General features: G+C 38.6%; 1 protein-coding gene across 1 annotated transcript; it reads right to left on the bottom strand.

The window, feature by feature from the left end:
* Positions 1-21,656: 21,656 nt before the first annotated feature.
* LOC119511492 (60S ribosomal protein L19-like) lies at positions 21,657-22,252 on the bottom strand. The gene is given in 2 exon segments (XM_037805961.1): positions 21,657-22,124; positions 22,127-22,252. Coding segments are annotated over 2 exon segments (576 nt in total). The 5' UTR covers positions 22,235-22,252.
* Positions 22,253-22,479: the final 227 nt, after the last annotated feature.

Below are 22,479 nucleotides of genomic sequence, written 5' to 3'. Positions count from 1 at the left end.
TTCAGTAAATGGGAAGTCCCTTTTGCATAAGAGAATAGCAGGAATTCCCCAGGTGGGGAAGTCTTTAGTTCTATGTTTTTCTTCCCTAGTCCCTCAAGGAACTTTATAAATATATGTTTTTTTTCATTTCATATTCAAAACATTCTTAAAGATATCAGAGCATTACATTAATTTGTATAGAATATTGAGATTTCATTCCCTATCTTAGATATTATGTTAAGTAAAACTGAGTTAGGTTGTCTAAATAAACTGACCAGGCAGGTTAAATCAGGGTGCCACAGAAAATTTAGATTTTGGATAAAATAAATCTCTTCTCCTTGGTCCCACATAGAAATTAGAGATCCAAAATATAGATAATATTACTTTTTACCTTGTATTCATATTCACCTTTGTCCTAATCAGATCTGCCTCATTCAAATACTTAATTAAAATTCGATCCTTTCTTCAGCTTCTTCAATAGTGGCTTCATGGTATTGTTTTCTAGAATTGATGTATCTCCTTCTGTATTTTAAGAGCTAGAGAACTTTAACTCTGAGTTTTCAGGTGTTACACAGATACTTAAAATTCCAGGGGCCTATTAGGTTATACATAAAGAGCAAAGCATTTTAAAATTTAGAAATAGCTACTAAAACCCAGGAACAAATGAGACTGTTATAAGAGCTTATAATCAGGGCTCTAATTCTTTTATGGGCATTTTCCAAATAAAGCTATTTCCAGAAACAAAACATCTGACAATTAACTTATATTGAGGTTATTAACCACGGACTATAGCAGAAGTTTTTCTTGTTTCTCTTTCATATTTTCCCCAGGGTTGTGTTAATTAACAGGTAGAACATAATTTATGGATTTGCCTTGCTTCTTGTTTAAAGTTTTTTTTTTTTTTTTCTGAAGATGAAGCTTTGACCTGCAGTTTACCATAAGCACTTTCAGAGAAGCCCCAGAGTAAAATAATGTAACTGATAAGGAAACTTGGTTGTTTCTGTGACGTATAATATATTTAAAATCATGACTAGAAACATTATACTGTTGTCTAGTATCATGCAGATTAGTATTACAATATAACATGGACAGTGAGAATACTGTTAAATCTTCAGGACTTTATATAGTCTCTAAATATTTATAGGAACAATATTTTATCAATACAAATGTAACCAACAGAAAGTTAGAAAATCTCTTTAAACTTTAAATGCTTCCTAAACACTTCGCATGCAACTCATAACATATCAAATGAACTTAACTATTTTTATCACCTCATTTTTTTACAAGATGGAAGAATAAATCTTTTGCAATACTTTGAAATAAAAAGACAACCTTTAGGGTTTGACCTTGAGAAAGTAAAACATCCAAAGTTGTCAGGTTTGAACATTATGTTAAACAGGAAAATGGGTTACTGTGATACAATATTTAGTTCTTTATATAACTAAAGTTAAAAAAAGACTTATTTAGAAATGAGAAGGCTTATTTTTCTTAAACAACCAAGGACATGATAAATTGATATAAAGCTCAAGAAGTTATTATGATAAAATATAGACTCTCTGCCTTTTATGTTACTCATTCAGAAAAAAAAAAACAACTTTATAATCGCTTACTAAAAACAGCAGTAATTCAAGAAAACTTCCTCACTGTGATAGAGAGAAAACCTTTGACCATAATTTCTATGAACTTTCTGCAACTGTCTATATCTATTCAGGTTTTGTCCTACATTTTTTCCTCTTTCTTATTCTGTCATTTTATTTTAGGACAAAACTATTCCCTTTTTCCTTGATAGAAACACATCCTGTAAACTCTTCATATTTAAGTTACCAAAATGATTTTGGAAACTATCTTTAAGCAAATGTCTTAAAACATACAATTACCATCAAAATCAAACTTATCAGAATAATGATGCTTCAATTTGGTTAAATGAAAATATAATTTTTTCTTCATTTTACTTTTCATCAGTATTTCAGTGAGATGTATTATGAAACATTTACAAGGACACATTTCTGAAACAACTTTCTGAAGTCAAGTTAGGGGGACTGGTTGCTATTAGGGCCAAGCCATGGTTTAATTGCAGGTTTACATAAGCAGCCAGCATTGTTCTATTTTGTTTTTCTTTAATAGAGTCCCTCGGTGCAAAAGTTACTAAACTTTAACAGCCAATTAACCAATTTAAGCAATTCTATTAACGTGGTTATCCACGTCCAATTAGAATTAACATGGAAACAGAACAGAGAACATTAATATTTTATCCTTGGCTTAAAGTTTTCTTTTCTTTTTTTTTTTAAATATTCTTTGTTCTTTCTAAATAACATAGTGAAACTGTACAAATGAAACTATACCCTTTTCTGCAAATTCTTATTCTGATACACAAAAGATTGGACATATGAGATTGCATCCCATTTTTTCTCTTTTACAATACAAGTCTAATTTTAATAGTGTATTTTTCTCTATAGAACTATTTTCAGGCTGTTTCCCTCATGATTTTAAATCATATTGAGACTAGGCAGTTTTGCATAGAAATATCATTTTTTCTTTTTTTCCACAGGTTCCTATGCAAATGTTGACTAATTATCTAACACATTTTAAAGGGCTACATCCCTCCTTCATAGTACTGTGAGAGTTTCCCATTGCAAGAGACCAACAGAAGAGAATATTAAGTACATAGACAATGAACAATGAAACCAAAAACCAAATCCTGGAAGTCAGTTACCAAGTACCAAATACTGAGTAACAATTGTGAGAATGTAAATATTCATCCCTCTAAAGCCTCAGGGTCTGTACCTGAAAACCAGGTTGCCAAAGCCAAGGGTGGGACTCTAACCCACAACCCTAGTTCTGTCCCAAGTGACAAACCTGGGGAGGGACTCTTAACACACAGTCATAGTTATCCCCAGGTACCAAGTGGGCCCGTGCTCCAAACAGACTTTGGCAAAAGAGTAAATATTTTAAGATTACTCACCCAAGAGACATCTGTTTCTAGAACTGTTCTTGCTTCTCGATATCAAAGTGCTGTCAAGGTCCGGGGTGCCAATGGAGCTTAGGGGGGAACATGTGCTGAGCCACTAGGCAGAAGGGTCTAAGTACCAGCTTAGGGTTGGCAGCTGGTCCTCACTGCTCTACGGGGCATGGAGTCCTTGGGGGACAGGGTCTTAAAGACTCTTGGGTCCTATTTAGGGTGTCAATTGTTACAGACCAAAAGGGAGGCCTCTCCTGATGCTCATCAAAGTCAATTGAGTGACACCGAGTTTTTGAGAAGAAGAAGGAGTTTATTCAGCAAAGGCTTGCCTTGCAGGACACAGGACAACTTGTCTGAGATCTGTCTCCTTGAGTTCCAAGCATAACAGCATTATACTGGCTTTTCAGTGGGTGGAGAGGTAGGTGATATGAGTTGATGAATTTCCCAAGGTTGCAACTTTCTTACATGGGTGTAGTCACAAATCATGCCAAAACATGCTTCTACACACAGTGCATGTTCAGAAAATGGTGTCTAAATCTGGGCGGAGAATTTACTACTATAATGAGCTAAGGTGACTCAAGGTCAAGATTTTATTTAATTGCACATGCTCTTAAAGCTGGTTTGGGTTGTTTTCCCTAGGCAAGGAGAAAAACAGGAAGTTGAGGTTAGCTATGGGAGTCAGCTTTGCTTCTGATTGGGTAGTGAGTCTTGTGGTTAGGGCCTTGCAGGTGCTGAGCTAGCAGAGCTTGAGGTGGAAAGTCGCTTGTGGCTAAGGGTTGAAAAAACACCCATTGGGGGAGGGGTGTGATAGCTTCTAGACTGTTACAGTTTCCTGTGGTTGCTGTAACAAAAGACCAAAAGCTGGGTGGCTTAAGGCCACTAGAGTCCAAAATCAAGGTATTGTCAGGCCACGCTCCCTCTGAAGGCTTTAGGGGAGGTTCCTTCCTTATAGAAAGGAATGTCCTTGATGTTCCTTGGCTTGTAGCTGCATCACTCCAATCTCTGCCTCCTTCTTCAGCTGGCCTTCTTCCCTTTGTGTATGTATCTGCATGTTTCCAAATCTCTCGCTCCTTACAAAGACAACAATCACTGGATTTAGGGGTATTCTAGTTTGCTAATGCTGCCAGAATCCAAAACACCAGAAATGGATTGGCTTTTATAAAAGGAGATTTATTTGGTTACAAGGTTATAGTCTTAAGGCCATAAAGTGTCCATCAACAAAGGGTACCTTCACTGGAGAAAGGCCATTGGCATCTGGAAAACCTCTGTTAGTTGGGAAGGCACGTGGCTGGTGTCTGCTTGCTGCTAGGTTGCGTTTCAAAATGGCGTTCTTCAAAATGTCTACATCAGCTTCTAACAGCCATCTTCAAAATGTCTGTCTCAGCTCCAGCTGGCTATGAGCTCCTTCTGTCTGAGCTTATTATAGTGCTCCAGTAAACTAAACAAGGTCCATACTGAATGGGCGGGGCCATACCTCCATGGAAATTATCCAGAGTTGTTACCTACAGTTGGGTGGGTCACATCGCCATGGACACTGAACCAATAGGTTCCAACCCAGTCCACACTAATGAGTCTGTCCCCACAAGAATGCATTAAAGGATATGACTTTTTCTGGGGGGACATAAATATACAAACTGGCACATTGGGCTACCCTAATCCAGAATGACCTCATCTTAACTTACTACATCTGCAAAGACCCTATTTCAAAATAAGGTCAGGACTTAGACATGTCTTTTTCGGAGACTTGATTCAACCCACTTCAGTGGGCAGGGTTGAAAGTGGTACAAGAAGAGATCAGAGAGGTAGACAGTTTCATATTCTGCTTATGATTTCCAAAATCTAGATATGACCAGAGAAACTCCTGATCCTAGTGCCACTACCACTTAATACATAGGCACAAGAGGTTGCTTGAAATGGAAGAGGATTTTGTAAATGATAGCCTCAAGCCTCAGCCAACAAATTATTGTGTCACCAAGAAAAGAGGCAATACTTAGTCCACTGCTCCAGATAAGTCCAGTCCTCCACCAGCTAATAAGGAGCTTAGCACTTCTCACATCTTAAGGAAGGTGGCTGTTAAGAAGACTTGGCTCACTCACCTCTTCCACCATGCCCCTGAAAGGTGCGAGACAGAACAGTTGCCCAGTGGCCTCCATAGCAGGTATATTAAACCAAATACCTCCCACTAAGAGATTATTGTACAAATCTCTTTGGGCTTTACACACTTTTGATCCCAGCTACTAGCAGAAGTCCAAGTCCTGCAAGCCATCACCCCCAAACTATTAGGCACATGCACTAATGTGTTCCAATTTGCCTTTCCTCTCCACCATTCCAAACCTTCCATTATGTTCTGTGTCACTCACAATGTATCATCAGTAACCTCCCTTTTTCCTCAAACTCTTCTTTCACACCCTATTCAAAACCTGGTTATTTCATAAAAACATCCCCTTCCCTCTCAGCCCTCTGGAATGGAAGCTATTGTTCTGGTTTGCTAGGGCTGCTGTTATGCAAAATACCAGAAATGGATTGGCTTCTTTAAAGGGGATTTATTAGGTTACAAACTTAAAGTTCTAAGGCCATAAAATGTCCAAACTAAGGCATTGATACAACAATGCCTTCACTGAAGAAAGGCCAGTAGCATCCGGAACACCTCTGTCAGTTGGGACGTGTGACTGGCATCTGACAGTTCTTTACTCCTGGGTTCTAGTTTCAAAATGGCTTTCTCAAAAATGTCGCTGGGCTTCTGTCTCTCTTAGCTTCTTTCTCTCAGCTCCTATGCATCCTTGTTTGTTCTCCCAGGGCATTTCTCTCTAAACATCTGGGGGTCCTCTCTTAGCTTCTCCGAGGCAAACTCTGGGCTTCATCTTTTAGCTTAGCATCTCCAAATGTCCTCCTGTCTGCATCTCCAAACATCTCCAAAAATCTGGGTCTGTGTGGGCTCTCAGCTCCCTCAAGGACTCTGTGATCTAATGAAGACCCACCCTGATGGGTGAGGTCACATCTCCTGGAAATAATGTAATCAAAGGTCCCACCCCACAAGACTGTAATAAAAGAATATGGCTTTCTGGGACCCATAAGAGCTCCAAAACAGCACAGCTATCTTTTCTCACACTCTCCTTGTACCTTGAGATCTGGAAATGGGGTATTGTCCTTCTCTATTCCCACTGCAGAGATAAAACCCTCAATTTTCTTCCCTAAGCCTGTTTCTCCCCCAGGTTTTCCTCATCTCATGAAATAACAGAAATAACCACCAGATTGTTCAAGTCAAAACACTCCCCGTTATCTTTGATTGCCTACTTTTCTCATAACTGCATTCTGTCCATCAGAAAACCTGTCACTTCTATCTCTAAATATATCCCAACTCTACCCAGTTACCTCCATCCTGACCATTGCCATTGTAGTCCAAGCAATGTTGACCCTGTCCTAACCCATCTCTTTCCCTCCACTCTTACCCTCCTATGACCCATCTCCCCACAATGGCTAAGGTCATCATTTTTTAATGGGTATGATATTATATCTTTCTGCTCCTTAAAATCCACCAAGAGTTTTATTCCTTACCTTTCCTTACAAAGCCCTGCATGATCTGGACACTGTCTACCTCTCTGATATCTTCTGGTACCAGTTTCAACCCTGCCCACTGAAGTGGGTTGAATCAAGTCTCCTAAAAAGACATGTATAAGTCCTGACCCCTGGTATCTGCAAATGTGACCTTATTTTGAAATAGCGTCTTTGCAGATGTAATACGTTAAGATGAGGTCATTCTGGATTAGGGTAGCCACTAAATCCAATGACTGTTGTCTTTATAAGGAGCAAGAGATTTGGAAACATGCAGATACATACACACAGGGAAGGCGGCCAGCTGAAGAAGGAGGCAGAGATTGGAGTGATGCAGCTACAAGCCAAAGAACATCAAGGACTTTCCTTTCTACAAGGAAGGAACCTCCCCTAAAGCCTTCAGAGGGAGCGTGGCCTGACAACACCTTGATTTTGGACTCTAGTGGCCTTAAGCCACCCAGCTTTTGGTCTTTTGTTACAGCAACCACAGGAAACTGTAACAGTCTAGAAGCTATCACACCCCTCCCCCAATGCGTGTTTTTTCAACCCTTAGCCACAAGCGACTTTCCACCTCAAGCTCTGCTAGCTCAGCACCTGCAAGGCCCTAACCACAAGACTCACTACCCAATCAGAAGCAAAGCTGACTCCCATAGCTAACCTCAACTTCCTGTTTTTCCCCTTGCCTAGGGAAAACAACCCAAACCAGCTTTAAGAGCATGTGCAATTAAATAAAATCTTGACCTTGAGTCACCTTAACTCATTATAATAGTAAAGTCACCACCCAGATTTAGACACCATTTTCTGAACATGCACTTTGTGTAGAAGCATGTTTTGGCATGATTTGTGACTACACCCATGTAAGAAAGTTCCAACCTTGGGCCATCCTTCAACCCACATCACCTACCTCTCCACTCACTGATAAGCCAATATGCTTGGAACTCCAGGAGACAGATCTCAGACAATTTCTTCCATTTCCCATAAGGCTAGGCTTTGCTTCTCTTTCAAAAACTCTGTGTCATTCCATTGACTAGTTGTGCGTTGAGAGAGATCTCACTTTTGGTCTGTAACAATTTTCACCCCAGTTGGGACTCCAGGGTCTTTAAGAGCCTGTCACCTGAGGACTCCACGGTCCCAAGTGGCCACTTAGACCCTTTAGTCTAGTGGCTGGGCAAGCAGACCACCTAAACTCTGCTGGCACTGTGGACCCTGCAGCACTTGCATTTTGAGAAGCAGAAACAGTTCTAGAAACAGATGTCTCTTGGTGAGGAGATATAAAATATCCACCCTTTTGCCACAGTCTGTTTGGAGCACAGGCTCACTTGGTACTTGGGACAGAACGAGGATTGTGGGTTAGTCTCACTCCTCACTTTGTCAACCTTGTTTTCGGGTTCAGACCCTGAAACTTTAGAGGGTTGAATATTTACATTCTCTCATTTGGTTCTCAGTTTTTGGTACTTGGCATTTGTTTGTCTGTGAAAAATGTAAGCTCTCCCTCAAATTTGAAGGAGAGTTTTCTGGATAAAGTGTTCTCGGTTGGAAATTTTTCTCTCTCAGAATTTTAAATATGTCATGCCACTGCCTTCTCACCTCCATGGTGGCCGCTGAGTAGTCACAATTTAGTCTTATGTTGTTTTCTTTGTATGTGGTGAATTGCTTTTCTCTTGCCACTTTCAGAACTTGCTCCTTCTCTTCAGTATTTGACAGTCTGATCAGAATATGTCTTGGAGTGGGTTTATTTGGATTTATTCTATTTGGAGTTCGCTGGGCATTTATGCTTTGTGTATTTATATTGTGTAGAAGGTTTGGGAAGTTTTCCCCCAACAATTTCTTTGAATACTCTTTCTAGAACTTTACCCTTCTCTTCCCCTTCTGGGACTCCAATGAGTCTTAAATTTGGACGTTTTATTTTATCTGTCGTATCCCTGAGATCCTTTTCGATTTTTTCTCCATTCTTTCTTTTGTTCTTTCATTTTCTGTTCTGTGGACCTCTAGGACACTGAGTCATTGTTCACCTTCCTCTAATCTGTATTGAGTATCCAGAGTCTTTTTAATTTGGCCAACAATTTCTTTTATTACCATAAGATCTTCTATTTTTTTAATTTAATCTTGCAATTTCTTCTTTATGCTCTTCAGGGTCTTCTTTATGTCCCTTTTATCCTGTTCCATGGTCTTCTTCATGTCTTTTATATCCTGTGCCATGTTTTCGTTCCTCGATTGTGATTGTTTGATTAATTGTGCCGAGTACTGTATCTCTTCTGATATTTTGATTTGGGTGTTTGGGATCGGGTTCTCCATATCATCTGGTTTTATCACATGTGTTAAGATTTTCTGTTGTTTTTGGCCTCTTGGCATTTGCTTTTCTTGATAGGGTTCTTTCAAGTTGCAAAAAAAAAAAAAAAAAAAAATACCAGTCTAATTTTTCAGAAATACAAGTTGGTGGCATACACTTTCTCCAACTAACCAGCAGATGGCGTCTGCGAGTCACCTATACCCCTCAAGTCATTTCTCCCCAACTCTGTCTCTGTGGTGTGTGGGGAAATGATTTTTGTGGGGTTCAGTTGGTGAACTCAGTTTGGGTTTGTTGTTGGAGTTGTCTGTCCTGAACGTGGTGCATGTGTCTGAGTGGTCAGGGAGGCGGGGCCACTTTAATATTCAAACCTCCCAGGTGTTCCCGGAGATTCAAGGCTGTTGCAAGAGTCTAAGCCTTCATTTCAGTTTTGCTCCAGATTTTCTCTGTCACTGACCCACAAACCACTGGCATTGACGTAGCATCCCTGGGTTTTCCGAGCGGGCCCCCCTTCTGAGCTGTGATCTTCCAGGACCTCTGCTGAGGGAAGGCTGTGTTATGTCACTAGTGCGCGTCATCCCTCAAGGGAAGCCCCGGGCTGCTGGGCTGTGCAGGGGCACTCTCTGCAGGTTTCATGCTGTGATCTTGGGCATTCCTCCCACTTCAGGTTGGTTTATGATGAGTGGACAGTCACGTCTGTCCCCCGCAGTTATTCCAGATTATTTACTAGTTGTTTCTGGTTTTTCTTAGTTGTTCCAGGGGGACTACTTAGCTTCCACTCTTCTCTATGCCGCCAAGTTAGATCCTCCCCTCAGTTCTCTTTTATGTTTCTTCTGCCCTTACTCATAAAACGGTTATTGGTCTCCACATTCTTTTTCCTGTTCTTTAAATTTGTTCAAGCAACTCTAAAAACATAGCAATGAGAATTAGATGAAATGCCCCAGATTTTGGAATTGTGTGCCAGAGGTCTAGCCAGCACACACCTTCCTCCTCCTAGATTCTGTCTAAAAACTGCAGTAGCATTTCTGTTTTCTTCGCCATAACATCCTCTTTACTGATAATGAGCATTCTGTTTGATTAAACAAATGTTAAAAAGATTTAACACAGGGCTGCTAATTCATTTACTCCTTACCCTGTACATGTGGGGCTGGGATTCTTGCATCCAAATGAAGAATTTTGTATTTACTTTTATTAATATTTTCAGTGTAAAATTTGGCCATAATTGTAGCCTAAGATCCTTGCAGATCCTATCTTTGCGTCATTACACATTCTATTTATGTTGCTCAGTTTTCCTTTAAGGATGGAAGGTAGCAGGCAGTTTTCACTCACTGCCTTGTCAGCCCCATAGTTCTCTTTAGTACAGACTTCTTCTTTGCCCAGTTTCTTATTTGCTTCTGTCTCTTCACAGGTGGAAGTTGCCACAGCTGTAGTCATCTAAAGGATGTAAAAAGAAAGGGGTGAACTCAGTTGATGCTGCTGGAGCTCTAGCTGCATTGATGACTTCCTGTGCATGAGTTCATAGGACATTTATATTTGGGCCTTTTCTAAAAAAAAAACAAATTTAGGGGCTGTTAAAAAAATGGCTCATATACCATACTAGGCAGGTCATGGGAGGAACATTGTCTGGTCTAAAGGATATAAGGAATGCTCTATCAGTAATATTTCTCTTGTTCTGGTGAAGTTGCTTTGCTTATGGCAGGTTTAATGCTCTATGTACCTGTGGCTCTGGCCTTGGCAAATGTCCCTGGTATGAAAGCAGCTGCAGTTCTCTGCTCACCTAGGCAAGACTGTTTCTCTATGGAATTTGCTTCAATTAGACTTGTACCCATAGCTTTTTGATAACTTTAAATAAAAATATGAATATGTGGCTTATTAGTTCATTTGTTGTTTTATTTTCATTGATAGGGCAGGAGAAATTGCCCTTTGTGACCATCTAAATCCTAAGTGAAATTTATAAATGGAATTATTGATTATGTATTCTTTTGTATCTGGCTTTTATCAGTTGAGATTATGTGTGAGATTTCTTCATATTATTGTGCTCAGAAGTTTGTTCACTTTTTCATGGAATTTTTATGTACTGCAAAGTATTTCATTGTATGAATATAATACAGTTTGTTTATCCATTCTATTGTTGATGGACATTTGAGTTGTTTCAGGTTTTGGCTACTATGAATAATGCTGCAATGAACATTCTTATATGTCTTTTGGTGCAAATAGGTACACTTTACTGTTGGGTATATACCTATGGGTGGAAATCCTGGGTCATAAAATACACATATATTCAGCTTTTATAGATATGCCAAAGAGTTTCCTAAAGAGATCAGGCTATTTTACACTCCCATCAGTAATATCAGAGTTTCAGTAAATCAGAGTGTTTTTGTTCTTTACATTCCACAAACATTTGGTATTTTCAATTTGTAAAACAATTTTAGCCATTCTCATAAATGAACTTACATTTATCTGATGACTAATAAATTTGAACACATTTTCACATCGGCCATTTGGATATCTTCTTTTATGAAGTTCCTGTCCTAATCTTTTGCCTCATTTTTAATTGGGTTGTCTTTCTTTTTGTTATTGCTATGTAGGAGTTTTATATATGCAGGACCCTATAGATTATATGTATTGAAAAGATCTTCTCCCACTCTGTGGGTTGCCTTTTCATGCTCATGAAAGTGTCTTTTGATGAACTTTTAAATTTTTATGAAGTTGACACATTTTTGAGTAGTGTTTATGTCCTGTGAATTCAGTCTTTGCTTTTCCCAGATCATAAAGATATTCTACTTTGTTATTTTAGAAACTTTGTTGTTTTATCTTTTATATCTAGGTCTACAATTTATTTGCAGTTGGGATGAGGTTATGGATCAAAATTCATTTTTCCCCATGTGGATATCTGTCTGAACCAGCATTGTTTATTGAAAAGACCATATTTGCACCACTCCCTTGGCCCTAAATCAGCCATATGCATTGCTATAGATGTTTGATAGATTAATAATTCACTTCTCTTTGTTTATAAGAAATTTTTATTGAATTTTATCAAATATCTTTTCTTTATATACTGAGATAATCATGTGTTTTCCTCTTTTAACCTGTATTTTGTACTATAGTAAAAGATTTTCTGATTTGTTCCATTCTTACTTCTGGGGATAAGCCACACTTGTATGAGTTTAAAAAAAATGTGAAATCAAATTGCTTATATATAATCAAAAGTTTTGCATCTATATTTTTAAGTAAGTAGTATCATATAGACATTTATTTTTTTCCTTCTTTGATTTTGATTTCAGTGTTACAGTAGCCTCATAATTGGTTTGCTATTTTCCCTCATTTTATAAAATTCTCTGAAATTGTTTTTCTTTTAAAGACAGTGATTATCTATATATTAAGCATTTGGTAAATCTGATCTGAAAGCTGTCTCAGTCTGATGACTTTTTGGGGATTGCAGGAGAATAGGGGGAGAATTCTGATTTACCTGTTCAACTAAAAAAATTGTTAATGGTTTTATTCAGGCTTTAACATTTTTATTTGCCAATTTTGGTTGTTTATACTCTTCTAGAAAACTGTTAGATCAATTGAAGTATTCAAATATATTGGCATAAAGTAATTTATAGTATGCTCTTATGACATTAAAAAATTCTATCTTAAGATACATCAGTAGTTCCGGAAAGAAAATTAAATTTTCAACAAAATTTTAAATCCTCATTGTTTTACTGGACATAAGGTAAATAAATGAGACTGGCTCCAGTCCTACAGTTTGCAGTGTGCTTTTGTTCCTGTGCACAATGGGAACTGAATTTCTGGCCACTGTTTCTGTATAGTGGTGGTCTGGTGGGGCCATAGCTTTATTGTTGTTCATTCTTTCGTGTTTGTGTTCTATTTCTCATCCACAAAGTTGTTTATTCTGTTTTGAAACTGGCTGTCTTTGCTTTTTTACTTTTAGGTTTTATCTATCATGGCTGTAAGTTTGGAGAAGATGATTGGACCAACCATGAATTTAAGGCCTTTGTAGACTAGGAGTGACAGCTGACTTCACATCTCTACTCCAAACACACTTCCTAATTTCCAATAAGATTTTTGCACTGCACCTGGATGATCTATTATTATCTTAAGTTCAGTATTAAAAACCAAACTCCCAACTTCAATCTCAAAACAAACTTCCTTTCTAAACTGTCCAATTTCTGTATGAGGCAGCAACATTCTTTTAATATTGGAGGCTTAAAATTTTGTAGACACCCTAGAACCTTCTCTCTCCTTCATCTTTTCCTGTGTCTGTGCATTAGTTTTCTATTGCTGCCATAAAAAATTACCACAAACTTAGTTGTTTAAAACAGTACAGATTTTAAATTTTACATTCTATATGTTGGAAGTCTGTAGTGGTCTCACTGGACTAAAATCAAGGTATCAGCAAAGCTGAGTTTTTTCCTGGAGGCTCTAGGGGAGATTCCATTTCCTGTTCATTAGAGCTGTAGGCAGAATTCAGTTCCTTGAGGCTGTAGGACCCAGGTCCCCATTTTCTTACAGGCTGTCAGCTGAGGGCCATTCCAAGCCTCTAGAGACTTCCACAGTCCTTGGCGCCTGGCTTCCTTCCACCATCTTCAAAGCCAGCCACAGAGGGTTGTGTCCTTCTCAAGTTGAATCTCTCTCATCCACTCTTCTTCTTTTGCCTTCCACTTTTAAGGGCTTATATCATTAGATTGGGCCTAGTCCCCAGTGGAATAATCCAGGATAATCTCCCCATCTCAACGTCTTTAACCTTAATCACCCCTACAAGGTCATTTTGCCATGTGAGATAACATAGTCACAGGTTCCGGAGATTAGAACATCTTTAGGAGGCCATTATTCTGGCTATCACAGCCTGCTGTTATTTGTCACCTAACAACTAGGTCACTGCACTGATGTGGATATTTTGTTTATTTTCCTGCCTTCAGTTTCATTTTATTCCAATCTACCTTGAACATCACTCTGGACAAACTGGATGTAAAGGATGTTTTTAAGTAGTTATGGGATTTCCTTGTCTTCTTGGAATGGGGTATTAATGGTCACACTTGGGAATAAAGAGTCTCAAACACTTAAGGTCCTAAATATAATTTAGTGAGCCATCAACACTTGGAGTCAGGAGCCTTCCCACAGAGCTTGTCCAGAGGCATCATGTGTGCGGAGCTCTTACTTCTAGCACCCTCCGTCATGGGTATTAGAGCATGATGGGGAGCAAGGGGGTGGGCTTTTGGGGGACTGCAGAATTTGTGGCCTGGCAATCATCTCTTCCCCCCCTTTCCCTACGAACAGCCCCATTTATATAAAATAGGAGTTGCCCAGATTATTAACCCTTTCTCTTTTCTGACATTTGCTGAATCCTTTGGATGGAAAACACCTGCTGCTGCTGAGATTTGGAGAGAGAGGTTGGAGAAAGAGAGCAGAGCTAACAAAAGTAGTGCTGGGGCAGTCTGTATTCTCACCCTGTGGCATGGCAAGGAAAAGTAAGTTTCTCGTGGATGGAGAGGACACCACATGTTCTAGTTTGCTAATGCTGCTGGAATGCAAAACACCAGAAATGGACTGGCTTTTATAAAGGTGGTTTATTTGGTTACACAGTTACAGTCTTAAGGCCATAAAGTATCCAAGGTAACACATCAGCAATTGGGTACCTTCACTGGAGAATGGTCATTGATGTCCAGAAAACCTCTGTTAGCTGGGAAGGCATGTGACTGGCGTCTGCTCCAAAGTTCTGGTTTCAAAATGGCTTTCTCCCAGGATGTTCTTCTCTAGGCCGCAGTTCCTCAAAAATGTCACTGTTAGTTGTTCTTGGGGTGTTTTTCCTCTCTCAGCTTCTCCGGAGCAAAAGTCTGCTTTTGATGGCTGTCTTCAAACTGTTCCATTATCTGCAGCATCTCTCTCAGTTCCTGTGCGTTCTTCAAAGTGTCCCTCTTGGCTGTAGCTCCTCTGCAAAATGTTGCTCACAGCTGCACTGAGTTCCCTCTACCCGTCAGCTCATTTATATGGCTCCACTGATCAAGGCCCACCCTGAATGGGTGGGGCCATGCCTCCATGGAAATATTTCATCAGAGTTATCACCTACAGTTGGGTGGGGTGCATTTCCATGCAAATCTGATCAGCACCAAAACATCTGCCCCACAAGACTGCATCAAAGAATATGGCTTTTTCTGGGGGACATAATACATTCAAACCAGCACACCACAATACCATGGCTGAGCTTAAGCCATCTTGCTAGTGGCTTTCAAAAGGGCTTCTTGGTGGGAGAAGGAACCACATCAGAAAGAGACTGTGGAATGGATCCCTCAAGGTGGAGACTGCATGGGGAAAAAGAGTCTGTGCCTGAGCCAAAATTCTCACATTCAGGAGCTCTCGGTAGAGAGAGTACCCTTAGGCCTTCCTGAGAACCAACATGTTTTCTTCCAAGAAAATCAGTGTTTGGACACCTTACACATGGATAGAACCAGAGCAGGTCTGTGCTGGCCAGGAGGGCAGAAATAGTCAAGAGAATGGGGACTTTGCCTCAGCCAGTCATTTGAAGGGGAGTGTCAGAGGAGTCGGGGGAAAAGGGGTGGTAAGCAGATGGCTCCATTCTGCTGGAGCCATCAGCCTAACCATGGCTGGTGGGAAGAGGAGCAGGAGGGGGACTTTGAGATGAGCTTTCAATCACATAGGAGATTGTAGTTTTCAGAAAAACTTAAAAACAAAAACAAAAACAACTAAATATCACTGAAATATTATGAAGTCAGAAGGAGATGGCATTAAGAGAACCTGTTCCCTCACAGGAAAAGGATATTTGAAAAAGCCCAGTTAACAGGAAGTACTGAAAAAATAAAACCAGCCAGCCATTGGATGCAGACTGTCCCCGGGGAAGGGGTGTAAAGTTAGGTAAGAACTGGCTGACGGCAAATCCGGGAGAAGGAGCCATCAAACTTTCGGCATACCCTGCAGCTGGGGGAATGAACGGCTTGGGTCAGAAGGGCACCTGGGCGTCATCAGTTTTGTGATTATTGGGATAATTTTCTTTTCTTTCTAAGATGTTTAAAGCATTTAGGAGATTTATATATGGCAGAATGCGCTAACAGATTTATAATCGATTTTCAAATGTTTAAGAAAATTTATTTAAATTTATATATGTAACTTGTTTATAAGCAATATTTAAATCTTTAGAGAATATTGTTTAATAGATTTATAAGGTTTATAATTTGAGTATTTTAATACAAAAAGTTGGACATATACCCTCCCAAAGTTATACCCTAGGGAGGTTATAACTAAAATGAGGTAAATATTTTATGGTGCTTTATTCACTTAACTTCTTTTAATCCATCTTTCATCACCTCCCTAGGAGCCTGTTCTCCTCCTTGATTTTAGCTCACAAAACAAGACATAAGGGGTCACTTGGGTGTTATAATCATTGTACTTTGTCCAATCTACTATGATGTCATTTTATGGTTTTTAAAAATAATTTCAAAATATCATCACAATTTAATCCTTGTCATTGAGAAGAAATGTGGCACAGAGAAATAGTCCCCAAAAGCAGATACTGTTGTCAGTACATATATTTTATTTGCAAAATTAAGAAATGCTAATATTCTTTTTAAGAAGGAGTGCCCTCCAATTGACATAAACTTTATATCCCACAAATCCTGGATTTGTCTCTGCAGTTGATTCTAATAAGAGAACTGCTCTAACCTGTGGAATTGATCATCATTCTTTTAAAACCCTTCCTGACTACTAACATGATAAGCAAAACCTAATGTAGGTTGAGTTATGTACCCTAGGGAAAAAACATGTTCTTAAACTTATTCCCATTCCTGTTGGTATGATACCACTGTTAGAAGGATGGATCAGTGTGGGTCTAAAGCATATGACTGGAGGCCTTTTACAGAGAAAGCTAAGGGCGGGGGAGGGGGAGGGCAGAGCTGAAAGTCAACCTGACCCGGAAGAGAAAGGAGCAGCCTTGGCTACGTGACCCCAGGCAGGGGTAAGAGACAGGGAACTCAAGGATCCCCAGCAGATGTATCACGATGTTACAGAACTTTGAGGAGAAAGTGTGGCCTTGCTGACACCTTGATTTTTGGATTTTTCCTACCCTCAAAACCGTGAGTCAATAAATTCCTGTTTTGTAAGCCAGCTGTTGTATAGTATTTGTGACAGCAGCCTGGAAACTGAGACAAACCTCCTAGGAGATTTATCTCTAGCAGCCAACGGGGAAGCAAAGAGGTGGCAAAAGCAGGCTGTGGGTTTTGTAGGCAGAATGAATGAGGGAGATGGAATGGGAGAAAAACACAAAAGAAAAAACAGGTAAGGCCTGTAGGAAAATGTCTTCTAATATTACATCCTTTATGGGCTAGATCTTTATTACTGAAGGTCTAAGACAGGAGGCTTGCGGATGCTGGTCGTTTGGTTCTAGAAGTCCAAAGAATTTATTATTAATAAAGACAGGAAAGGAAAAGGGGAGATGAATGGGAAGACAGTTTTCTCTCCTCTATTCTTTGTTTTCCTTCTGGAGATGTGTGGAAACTGGAAAAAATAAATAAAAGAAAAAGGCTTCAGAATAACAGATGAAACTAATGATACTGGGGTAGCCTGTACTGAGGAGGTAAAAGAATGTTACAAGGTTGGGGTTTACTTCTCTTCAGACTTGTGTTGATATTTTAACATCCCTCTGGCAACTTATGGTGCATTGTAAGGTCTTAATAAATGTTTGTTAAATTCAAATCTGAGGCCACCTGTCCAAGGCGATGGGGGAGATGACTAAGTGGTATCAGCTGCTTTAGGGCATTAAACAAATCTGCGAAGTAGGGCATTTGCTCTGTAGAGTTAACTATTTTTAATGGGATTTGAGTGAGTCCAGCTCTTCCACTATTAGCTGTGGGATTATTTTTTCCATTTAACCTCCCTCTGAGTTAAATTTGAGGAATTCTGAATTTGGACAACTGAGGAATTATTTGTTGAAAATGGAAAAACTGGGGAGGTCAAACAGTCCTTGAAAATGTAAAAACTGTAGAACAGAAGCGATCACTCAGCACTATGGGTAACACAAAAGAACAGTGTACAAAGGGTTGTTAGGCTAATCGCACCAGTGGCCACTCACAATGGCCAAATAGAAAGGCTACACTTCAAAATGTTTTGATAGTAACATTAGTCCACAGTTGACTGAGAACCTCCTTATTTGCATTATGTATTACTTACAACCTTCAGCCAGGAAAGTAAAGGTACATAGCTGTCTTTTTAATCTTTCCATTTGTTATTAAAGGACACCAAAAATTTTCACCAAAAGAGGGAGGAGAGGTTGACAGTGACAAAAAGAGAAAGAGAGAATGAAAGGTCAACACTTACAGAAAACTGCATACTTCCTGCTCTAGAGGTTAAGATAACTCTTACAGAAAAAATAAATTCAGCATTTGTATTTCACACATATACATGTGAAGGGAATATCTGCCTTAAAAAACTTCTCAATGTTCTGAATACTAAAAGGAATGTAGCTTTCACTTCTTTACTCAGAGATACATTCAGCCATTCCAAGAACAGAGACCAAAATGAGTCATGGTAACAAAAGCAAAGTTTCAGAAACCCAGAAAAAGGATTTTTGAAAATGTCAGTTTTCTAGGTCTGAATGTGAAATATTCATCATTTTAAAGTATATCATATCCATCTGCTATATCAAATTTTGTACAAGAGTGATTTCATTCTGGGGAAAAAAAGCCACCTCTCCAAAAGACCTCTCCCTTTACCCTCAAAATTTTTTTATCTTGTTTAAAATCATTGCAATAGGAAATGATATATTGCACTTAAAATGTATGATTGGGAATATCTTTATATGATGCATTGGTGTTCATGGGAAAGCTGTAAATTTGCTCTCAAATTGTTAAAAAATGGAAGTGTTTCCTATTTTGTGACTGTTAAAGTTTAAAAGCTGTTTTGCAAGTTGGAGTTGGTCGTCATAAAGATGGGGAATCCTTGTCTTTCTTTTAAAAACAGATGTTCTATTGTAACCTTAAATTTTATTTTTTTTGTCAACAGAGAATCAAAATGCCTCTTGAGCATTGTAATGCTTTCAGTTTTCAACAAACAATTCCTCAGTTGTCAGAATGTACAGTATATACTCTTTTACGTCTGGCATCTTTTTGAGAATCATCTTTGTTGGTATTAGTAGCTCCGTTATTTTTTATTGCTGAGTAATATTCCATTGTATGGGTATACTACAATTTGTGTATTTACCTTATGAAGGACATCTGGGTTTGTTTCCAGTTTTGGGCTGTTATGAACAAATCTGCTATACATATTCATATACCAGTCTTGTAAGGGCATATGTTTTCATTTGCCCTGTGCAAATGCCTAGAAGTGGGAGTAAAGTGGTAAGTGTATACTTAATTTTATAAGAAACTGCCAGACTGTTTTCCAAAGTGGCTGTAACATGTTTTATTCCCAGCAGTGATGCATGAAAGTTTTAGTTATTCCACATTCTCGACAACCCTTTCTATTTGTCTTTTAATTTTAGCTGTTCAAGTGAGTGTGTAGCCTTTCAAGAGAGTAGACTCTCACCATGGTTTCAGTTTGCATTTCTCTAATGACTAATGATTTTGAGCATGTTCTCATTTATATATTTGCAGATTATCTATCTGGTGAAGTATCAGTTCAAATCTTTTGCTTGTGTTTTAAAGTTAGGTTGTTTGTCCTCTTATTTTTTGAGCTTTAAAAGTTGTTTATATTTTTTAGATACCTGTCCTTTATCATTCATATGTTTGCATGTGTTTTCTTGTAGTTCCTGGCTTACGTTTTCATTCTCTTAATAGTGTCTTTCAAAAAGAAAAAGTTTCTAATTTTGATAAAATCTAGTTTACCAAATTTTTCTTTTGTGTGCACTTTTTGCATCTTATTAAGAAATTTCTGTCTAACTTAAGGTCATGAAGATTTTATCCTGTGTTTTCTTACAGCAGTTTTATAGTTTTAGTTCTTATGTTTAGGTCTGATTTACTTTGAGTAACTTTTGGTATAGAATAGGAGGTAAAGGGTAAGCTTCATTTTTTTTTTTTTTTTTTTTTGCATAAAGATACCCAGTTGTTCCAGCAGTATTTGTTAGAATAGAAGACTATTGTTTACCCATTGAACTTCCTTGGTCCCTTTGTCAAAAATCAATTGATCTATTTCTAGTGTTTCTCTGTCTCTGTCTTTGTCTCTGTCTCTCTCTCCCCCATTGATCTGTATGCCTATTCTTATGGCAGCACCACATTTTCTTGATTTTTTTACTTTATAGTAAGTTTCAAAATCAAGTAGTATAAATTTTCTTTGTTTCTCTTATGCAAATTGTTTTTGACTATTTTGGGTCCTTCAAATTTCCATATAAATTGTAGGATCAGATTGCCAGTTTTTATAAAAAAGCCTGGTGGGATTTTGATTGGGATTGCATTGAATATATGTAGATCAATTAAGGAAGAGTTGATATCTTAATAATTTTAGATTTCTTATTCATGAAAATGGTATGTCTGAGCAGTTACTTCAGGTCTTCTTTAATTTCTCTCAGCAATGCTTAGTTTCAATGTGTAGATATTGCAAATAGTTGGTAAATTTATCCCTAAATATTTCATGCATTATAAGTAGTACTTTTGAAAAAATTTCATTTCCAGTTGTTCATTGCTGCCATAGAAATACGACTGATTTTTGTATGTTGACTTTGTATTTGACTTTGCTAAATTCACTTATTGCTTCTAATAGCTTATTTGTAGATTCCTTAAAATTATCTACTTGGATGATAAAGACAGTTTTACGTCTTTGTTTCCAATCTTTATGATATTTTCCTTTTTCCTTAACTATCCTGCTAGGACATCAAGTGGAATGTTGAATAGAAATGATGAGGTTGGACATTTTTGCCTTGTTCTCAATGTTAGGAGGAAAATATTTAGTTTTCATCATCAGTTATTATATAGATGTAGGTTTTTCATAAATTCCTTTTATCAGGTTGAGAGTATTTCCTTTGATTTTTGCCTTGTTTTCTGGGAGGTTTTTTCTTTTTTTAAAAAATCATGAATGAGTGTTGAATTTTGTCAAACATGTTTTATTGAGATGATGCTATGTTCTCATCTTTTATTTTGTGAATAGTTGTTTCCTTTTTAGTTTCAGAGTAATTCTGAATGTTACACCAACCAACCTTGTACTTGTGGGGTAATCCCCAACTAGTCATGATGTATTTTCTTTTTTATATATTGCTGGAATCAATTTGTTAATATTTGTTTAAGGATATTTGTTCTTATGTTCATGAGGATATTGGTGTGTAGTTTTCTTATAATGTCTTTGCCTGGTTTTGGTGTCAGGGTAGAGTTGGTCTCATAAAATAAGTTGGGAGGTGTTCTTGACTTTTAAGTTTTCTGTAAGAGTTTAGGTAGATATATTTGCAGGTTTCCCCACAGGTCTTATGAAAGTAGTTATATATCCCTGTGCTTATTTGTTTCACATCTGTCTCCAAGACGGCCAATGTTAGCCTATGTCTATTTTGTTCCCCAATCTATGCATGGTTCCCAGCACCATACCTGATACATGCGCACATGTACATTACTGATACAATAGGCACTCAATAAAATTTTTAATTAATTAAAACATAGACCTGGGTGTCACGCTAACACCAGAAATTGCATTAAGTATTATTGAGGGGACCTGAGAAATACTAGTTAGGAGTATGAACATATATTTTTCTTTTAATTCCAAGTGACATTTGGTAGGAAAACACAATGTTCTTTGCAAGAAGACTCATTACAAATGGCTGAAGGTGAAAATGCTTTCCTGCCTTCTATCCAAACTTGTGTGTCAGTCAGGGTTCAATCATAGTAGGCGTGATGTATATAATAAGGGCTTTATTATAGTGATTTGATGAAACAGAATTGTGGCATCTGGTCATTTCTTGGTGTCTCCCTCCTTGGACAGGATCTTGATAACCTCCTCCTCCTTGGCCTGGAGCCACTCCAGGGGTTTGCATGCTTCCTTGGTCTTAGACCTATAGGTCTTAGTCTGGTCACCCAGGAGCCTCTTGCAGGCCATGTCTGCCTTCCGTTTGTGGATGTGTTTCAAGAGAATCTTCTTGTTCTTGAACACGTTCCCTTTCACTTTCAGGTACAGGCTGTGATATGTGTGGCAGTCAGTTTTCTTAGAGCCACAGTATCTTCTGGGCAGCTGGCACAAGATTCTCACCTTCCACACCCAGGTTACCTGCTCAGGCATTCGTGTACTGACAGCACACCCATGGCAGGTCCTCTGGTGGGCCAAGGTACTGTTCTGGCATCGAGCCCAGGAAAGGACAGTCATAGCCTTGTGGGTGATCAGCACATCTTTGATCAGCTTCCAAGTCTGTGGATGGGAAAATGGCATTGACCATTTCATTGGTCTTCTTGGACCTTGGGGTCCAACCAGACCTTCTTCTTGGCACAGTGGAGTGTACTGGAGATGAGTGTCTTCTGAAGCCTGAGCATACTCATGGTTGTGGCAGCAGCACTGGCAGCCTATTTTCTCTTTTAAAAACAAGTACAACCACCACTTCCCCTGGGGGAGTGTCTTTTAGTGTTCTAAAATTTCTGTGACCAGAGTCTTGTCATGTTCAACTACAGGAAGGAAAATACAGAAGGACCAGGGGTCATAAAAGATGTATCGATAAGTGGCCATTCTTCCAGGAGGATTTCTGTAGCACCCTTCCCAATATCCTGCCTTTGGGTGACTTTCCTCT

This window comes from Choloepus didactylus, chromosome 16 (assembly GCF_015220235.1).
Source record: "Choloepus didactylus isolate mChoDid1 chromosome 16, mChoDid1.pri, whole genome shotgun sequence".
Classification (NCBI taxonomy): Eukaryota; Metazoa; Chordata; class Mammalia; order Pilosa; family Megalonychidae; genus Choloepus; species Choloepus didactylus.
Note: the sequence above shows the minus strand (reverse complement) of the source record. Positions and strands in the feature narration are given on the sequence as shown.